This window comes from Protobothrops mucrosquamatus, unplaced genomic scaffold (assembly GCF_001527695.2).
Source record: "Protobothrops mucrosquamatus isolate PMUCROS unplaced genomic scaffold, P.Mucros_1.0 scaffold3637, whole genome shotgun sequence".
NCBI lineage: Eukaryota > Metazoa > Chordata > Lepidosauria > Squamata > Viperidae > Protobothrops > Protobothrops mucrosquamatus.
Window position 1 is genome coordinate 9,910 of NW_015389598.1, and position 7,815 is coordinate 17,724.

A 7,815-nucleotide genomic window follows, 5' to 3' on the forward strand; every position below is an offset into this window, starting at 1 on the left:
CAAAGAAATTCGATAGGAGACCTCAATCCGGCTATCGCAGGTCATCCTTTCGTTCGGGTGACTCTTGGGAATGGAGACAGCCCTTTCGGGGGGGGCAGTCCTGGGATTGGCCCAGAGGCTCACGGTCCTACCTTCCTAGGCAAGACCGCCAGCAGGACCGCCAGAGTGGAGGAGCCAGGGGCCAGTCCCAGTCCAAGCGCCCCTTCAGGGGCTCAGGAGGGCGGCCTTTTAGGCGATCCAAATGACGCCGAAGGGGGCTATCCCATCGGGGTCGGCTGGCCCTGTTTTGCGACGTCTGGGAGGGCACCACCACGGACGCCTGGGTCAGAGAGACCATAAGATATGGTCTCTCCCTAGAATTTCAGTCTTACCCTCCAGACCGTTTCATTCAGTGTCCGGTTTCAAGAAATCGGTCAAAGGCCTCCCTGGTAACAACAGCGATCACTCATCTGCTGGACATCAGGGCCATAGAAAGGGTTCCTTTAGATCAGGTAAGAACCGGGTTCTACTCAATACTATTCATGGTCCCAAAGACCTCGGGGGGCTGGCGAGCCATCTTGGATTTGAAGGGTCTCAACCGCTTTCTTGTTTACAAGAAATTCAAGATGCAGACCCTAAAATCCATCTTAGCAAGCGTCAGGAAGGGAGACTTTCTCTCCTCCGTGGACCTAACGGAGGCCTATCTCCACATTCCAATCTTGCTAGAACACCGCAGGTTCCTGAGGTTTGCCTATGCACACAGGCATTACCAGTATCGGGCTCTTCCTTTTGGCCTGTCCTCAGCACCCCGGGTCTTCACGAAGGTCCTGGCAGTGCTGGCGGCTCATCTACGGATGAGGCCGGTGCGTGTCCAGTGTTACCTGGACGACATACTCGTATTGTCCAGGTCCCTTCACTCTGCCGAGTCGGATCTACAGATTACCCTGAGGACTCTTCAGGAACACGGGTTTTCTGTGAATTTCAAAAAAAAGCCACACGGTCCCCACAAAGCGACTTATCCATCTAGGAGCCTTAATAGACTCAGACCTTTGCGAGGTTTATCTCTCTCCGGAACGTCAGGTCAGCATCCGGACACTGGCACTCCAGGTCCGCAGGGAACAGTGGGTGCCCCTGGTGCGTCTCTCACAACTCCTAGGGAAGATGGTCTCTTGCTTAGGCATCGTGCCATGGGCCAGACTTCGTTCCTGGAGTCTCCAGTGGTTCCTTCTCCCATATCAGAGATGCAACCTCAGTGCATCAAAAGCAAGGGTCAGGGTTCCACACCAGACGCTGGTATCTCTACTCTGGTGGACTTCATCCGCCATTTCCAGGGGTACATTCTTCAAGGAGCCGTCCAGGGTTACCCTGACCACAGACGCCAGCCTATTCGGCTGGGGGGCTCATATCCACAATCACCTCGCCCAGGGTCGGTGGTCACGGTCAGATCTGACCCACAACATAAATTGGTTAGAGTTGAGAGCAGTACACCTGGTTCTTCGGGAATTCTCTCCCCTGGTAAAAGGGAAACACATACTAGTCCTGACGGACAACATTACAGCGAAAGCGCACATAAACAAACAGGGAGGGACCCACTCTTGGCCTCTCATGCAGGAGGCCATGGCATTGGGTCTCTGGGCGGAAACCAACCTGAAATCCATCCGAGCGGATCACATCTCGGGGGTGAACAATCTACAAGCGGACTCCCTGAGCAGAGCCACCATAGACCACTCAGAATGGAAGTTAGATCCATTCCTGTTCAGGGAGGCAGCCCTCAGGTTCGGGCAGCCAGTCCTAGACCTCTTTGCTTCCCCGGCAAATGCGCAGATCCCAAGGTTCTTTTCCAGGTTCAGATCGGAAGGGGCAGAAGGGACAGATGCCCTTCGGAGTTCCTGGCCCAGGGGCGTACTCTATGCCTTTCCTCCCCTCCCACTGCTCCCGGCGACCATTCGCAAGCTCCTACAGGAACAAGCGGAGGTAATACTGATTGCCCCATTCTGGCCACGTCGGCCGTGGTTCGTGGATCTGGTGGATCTCTCGCTCTCTCCTCCGTGGAGAATCCCACCGGACCGGGTAGCCCTCAGTCAGGGGAATCTCAAACACCCGGACCCTCAGTGGCTCCAACTAGCCGCCTGGCACTTGAGCGGGAGGGTCTAGCTAGTTTATCATATTCCTCGGGGGTAATATCTATAATCCAGGCTTCTAGAAGGCCTTCCACCAACAGGATTTATGATGTCACCTGGAGAAATTTCTGCTCTTGGTGCAACTCAAGGGACCTTTCTCCCCTTTCGGTTACTATTCCAAACATATTGGAATATTTACTGGAAGGTCTTAATAGAGGGTTGTCGGTAAGCACCTTACGTAGACAGGTTGCGGCTTTATCAACTGTCCTCTCTTGTGAGAATCAGGAATCCCTCGCTCACCATCCAGCGATTAGTGCCTTCCTGAAGGGTGCTGCAAATACGGGTCCTCCTACGTCTCATCGTTACCCGTCCTGGGATTTACCCTTTGTGCTACGGACATTGACCTCTTCTCCATTTGAACCTTTAGGTTCATGTTCCTTGCATTTTCTTACCCTGAAGGTTGCTTTTTTGGTGGCCATTACATCGGCCAGAAGAACTTCTGAGCTGGCCGCCCTATCTGTTAGGAAGGATCTCTGTATGTTCCATGAGGACAGGGTAGTCCTCAGATTGGACCCAACATTTATCCCCAAGATTAACACTGGTTTTCACCGATCTCAGGAACTGGTGTTGCCAAATTTCTGTCCCAACCCTTCTCACCGTCTGGAAAAGGGGTGGCACACCTTGGACGTGCGCAGGGCCCTGCGTCACTACCTCAAACGTACTTCGGCCTTCCGCAAATCGGAAGCCCTGTTCGTCTCCTTCCATCCTTCTACCTTGGGGAAGAAGGTTTCCTCTTCCACCATCGGTCGTTGGATACGGGCCTGTATCACTAAGGCGTACACTTCCCAATCTCTTCCGGTTCCCTCTCAGGTCACTGCTCATTCTACGCGCAGTGCCGCGGTATCTGCGGCCTGGTCCACTCAGGCCTCGCTTGAAGAGGTTTGCAGAGCGGCGACTTGGTCGTCCCCCTCTTCATTCATCAAACATTATAAGATAGACCGCTTTGCTGCGGCAGATGCGGCCTTTGGGAGACGGGTACTGTAGCAAGTAGTCGCTCCCTCTGTTGAACATGCCTAGACTCCCTCCCTTCAGGGACATGAGTGGCTTTGGTATGTCCCATCCTGTGGACTCTACACCACCATCTGCTGGAGAAAGCGACGTTGTTCTTACCTGAATGCCTTTTCTCAGCAGAGTGGTGTAGAGTCCACATCCCCCCCTGTTATTCTTGTCTAGACATGTATCCTTTGGTTCTTTCCTTTCACTTTTATTTGGAGCCTTGCGTCTGCATTTTGCGCCTCGACATGTGACAAAAACTGGGGAAGTCACACCCAGAGAGAGCCGTGGCAAGAGTTTTTTTCTTGTCTTAGTTCTGCTAGGCAGGATTGCATAATTAACCCATCCTGTGGACTCTACACCACTCTGCTGAGAAAAGGCGTTCAGGTAAGAACAACGCCGCTTTCTACATTTTTTCATTGGACCAGCTACAGACATTGTGACTAATATAACCAAAGCCTTCCTCTTTACACCACTCCTTTAGCCACATATTGAATTCTGCTATACGCTGGCCTTTTCCATTTTGTTCCTTATACACTGGTAAAACCTCTGAAAAAGTAGGCCGACAGCCTATCCTGCTAAGTTCCTGCCCCAAGCTCTGGAAACCATTTTGGGGACAGATCATTAGTGCCAAGATGTACAATAGCACCCACATCACACTCCTTGCTGGCATTCTTCACTATCTTAAAAATATGCCTCTTGTCCCTACTGGCAGTAGCACTAGATAAGTATAAAAAGTAGATAAGTAGATATATATAAAGACAGAAACAGTACTAGGATTTGTAAAAAAAAAGAAAAAAAAAAGCCTAGGATGCTGTCAATCTTACATTGGGTCTAATATTTGCTGAAGCCCTGCTAGAGTTTGTTGGGATTATGATTATTGTGTACATTTAAAAAGAAACAGAAAAAAGAAAGAAAAAAAGGGGGAAAAACAGAATATATTGAATTACGGGAACCTACACACTCATTGATTGCAACTAAACATTAAAGAAACAAGCAGGATACATAAATGGGAAGGAGAGCTGTGAGGGACATCTAAAACCCATGATTTATGGGTTTAACCGTGTAAGATAAGGCATCCTTAATATTGATACATTTGAAAACATAACACTAAAGCCTATAAATCTCCCACAGGACACCTCATTTTTAATTTTTTTATTTTTTTTTTAATTTATTTTTTATTTTTCCAAACTCTCCCCCTCATTTTTTAGATTGATTGACCCACTCTTTCCATTTCCACGGCTACACAACCGCAAGCAACTCAGTGTGGCATCCAACACTAAAGGAAGGTGTGATAGCCAAAAGCTAAGGAACCTCTGTTTTAAAGGCTTTCAGGGACTACAGCTTAGCAAATTGGGATTTTTGCAAAGGTTTGCCTATGGAGGTCCCCTCTTTTAGGGGAGTGAGAGGGAGTTGCCTTCGTACAAACGGAAAGAGGGCAGAAGGGTCTCTCCAATCAAGGAAGCGTCTGAGAATGTACAGAGCAGAGCTGCGGTCCTAGCATCAAAAAAGCTCACTTGTCCTCCTTCGCAGTTGAGAGAGATGCGGATCCTTGTGGGCTTCTCAGTCAGGACCAGGTCAGAGCGTACTGACGGAGAGATGGCCACGTATTCCTTTTCCCATTTATAAACCTGCCAGTGTCTGGCCTGCTCATCAAGATTCGTTACGTTCACTGGCATGTTGGTAATCCCTACACGCCATCCTTTTGTATTCCTTACAGAAACTTCCCAGAAACGTCTCCCTGTTGAGAACCTCTGACAGCCAAGGACATATGGACAACATTCAAATCTCGTGCTGTTTGGGGAAGGATATATTTCTTTAGCTGGCTTAATTCCTCTGACGCATTTTCCATCTTCGCGGATGTAAAGGAGGCCAGGATGGGCTGTGCATCGATCCAGAATTACATTCACTGCAAGTAGGAAAAGAAGGAAGGAAGGAAGGAAGAAGAACAAGAGCTTAGGCTGCAGGCGTGGTTTGTGTCTTGACCCCCAATATATCAACCCTACGGCCTCCACTCTGAAAGGAGTTCAGCTTCCAAGTGTCAACACTGCAAATACTGTATATTCTTGCTTTGACAATATGCAGAACTGTCTGGTATTTTTATAGTTGAATCAGGCAACAGTGAAAGGGGAGGAGAATAAGGAAAGCCCGGGAAAAAGGAACCGGAAGTGAATCACATCTTCCAAGTTAATTGGAAGATGTGAACCATGACCCCAAAATAGGGGAGGAAAAATGCCTGGAACGTATGTGCAACGGAAAAGAAAATCGGATCTAAGCATTCCACCAATGCCATACTGACATCTCTGTAACCTTAATAAAGGCTTTTAGGTTAAAAAAATGCCTGAAAGTTCTTTTAAGTGTTTCGTTAATCAGACACATGACACCAAGCTTCCAGGACTGGAAGATTCACTGATTTTATAAACGGCCAGTTGCCTTGTCTTTCCAAGCCTTCATGGTGCTTCACCCCCTTCTAACATCCCTGCAGATCAATCTCTTTAACTTCCATCTTGCAGGTGGGAAGATTGGGATGGGGGTGAAGAGTGGTTGGCTTTGCCTTCAGTGAGTTCCCGGGAGGGCCAAGGTTGAACAGGGATTCTACCTGGAGCTTTAATCCAGAAGATCAGGCAGAGCAAGAGGCCGTCATGTTTCAATTCTCAACTGGCAGAGTCAGAGGGATCCCCCCACAGGGAACTTGGGGCACATGATGGAATGTGAGGAAGCTCTGCCCTTTTTTCTACGAGCATCAGGATGTCACAGGGATGTACAAAAGGGGAGGCTTCTGCACAGGAAACCTCTGCTTTCATCAATTTGATGGCTCACAAGGTGGAGACATCCCTGGTGCTCGATGTCTCTGGAGATTCTCAGTCATCCAGGTCATGGTTGTCCCAAAGGCGCTTTTTTTCACGAGGCAACTGGACTTCATTGTTTTTCTTCGAAGATGTTTCGCTTCTCATCCAAGAAGCTTCTTCAGCTCTGACTGGATGGTGGGGTGAGGGTCAGAGTCAGAGCTGAAGAAGCTTCTTTAGATGAGAAGCGAAATGTCTTCAAAGAAAAACAAGAAAGTCCAGTTACCTCGTGAAAAAAGCACCCCTGGGACATCCCTGGTGCTCCAAATTTGCTATTTGCTGTGACCCAAAGGACTTAATTTCTCTGCTCCCAAAGACCTGGTCTCTCACCAATTTATAGTCAGGCAGTAAAATGAAGAGGATGTTATTAGCCTGGCAGGAGTTCTATATTCCTTTCAGTACCAGCCCATATTTTCCGATTTATGCAAATATTTCATTCTACACTAAGACTGACATCAATTTTCTAGATTATATTTAGTGGATTTTCATAGTCTTTAAGGTATCTAATCCTATATTTTTCTTTGTCGCTCTTTATATGGAAAGGAATGCAACAGAATAGAATAGAATAGAATAGAATAGAATAGAATAGAATAGAATAGAATAGAATAGAATAGAATAGAATAGAATAGAATAGAATAGAATTCTTTATTGGCCAAGTGTGATCAGACACACAAGGAATGTCTTCAGTGGATAAGCTCACAGTGTACATATAAATAGCAAGTAACAGGTCATAAATAATAAATCATTTAAGTTTACTTGATCATCATAGTCTTCAAGGTATCTAATCTTATGCTTTTTTTGTCAGTCTATTGCACAGTATTTCTCTTAAAGCTACCAGCATCAGAGCTTAAAATAGCAAGCGATATAAGAGATTCTTATAACTCCTATTTACCTTCCTGCAGTTGAAGTCCACTTTCCAGAGTATCTGGGGAAGAAAAGGGAGGGATTCAGCATCTCAACACTGGAACTGGAGCAACAGAAGGGCCTCCCTACAGATACCCTGGTTTGCTTTGCAGGATCCCATCTGGGTCAGTCAACAGGACGAGAGGTTTTGTGTTCCGGGCCCTTGCTGGAGCCTATCTTCAGGGAATTTCTCTCTAGCAGAGTGTGTGTGCTGTTTTTTGTTTTTTTTAATTGAAAATTTTTAACAGTTTTACAATATAACTCCCCTCCTCCCCAAAACCCACCCTTCCCCACCCCCCTCCCCACCCCCGACTTCCCAGAGCCAGTCACAGGGTTAACAATACAATAAGTATACTCTGTCTTACATTATATCACTATTAAATTAACAATTCTATAACATCCTTTAACTCTCTTCTAAACAAACGTATTAAACACTATAATTATGCATCTTATTACTATTTAACAAGAAATAGACTACATTAACAATCTAAAATTTACTCAAAAACCAAATGAAACTTTTTAGTTCCATATTTGTTCTCAATATAATCTATCCATCTTCTCCAAACCAAAATATATCTTTCTTGTGAATAATCCTTCACGTAAGCAGAAATCTTAGCCATTTCTGCTAAATTTAAAACTTTAAATGCCCAATCTTCTATAGTGGGCAAACATTCCGTTTTCCAACATTGAGCTACTAATAATCTTGCAGCAGTTATCAAATTCAACATCAAGTCCATTTCTTTTTTATCCAAATTTTCCATAATACCCAACAAAAATAACTGTGGCTTAAACTTTATCTTTTTCTTAAAAATATTTTGAATATTCCACCATATCTTTATCCAAAATGCTTTTACCGCCCTACAAGTCCACCACATATGAAAATAAGTTGCATCTAAATTTCCACATCTCCAACA

The 7,815-nt window shown here is 46.1% G+C and overlaps 1 protein-coding gene across 1 annotated transcript in view; it reads right to left on the reverse strand.

Moving 5' to 3' along the window:
* Nucleotides 1-4,342: 4,342 nt before the first annotated feature.
* LOC107297986 (zinc finger protein RFP-like) overlaps nucleotides 4,343-7,815 on the reverse strand; it is a 24,086-nt gene continuing 20,613 nt past the window's right edge. Inside the window, exons 7-8 of the mRNA XM_015827351.1 lie at nucleotides 6,891-6,923; nucleotides 4,343-5,061 (exon numbers count right to left, since the gene is read on the reverse strand). Of these exons, the coding sequence (XP_015682837.1) occupies nucleotides 4,547-5,061; nucleotides 6,891-6,923 (548 nt within the window). The 3' untranslated portion in view covers nucleotides 4,343-4,546. The remainder of the gene's footprint in view (nucleotides 5,062-6,890; nucleotides 6,924-7,815) is intronic.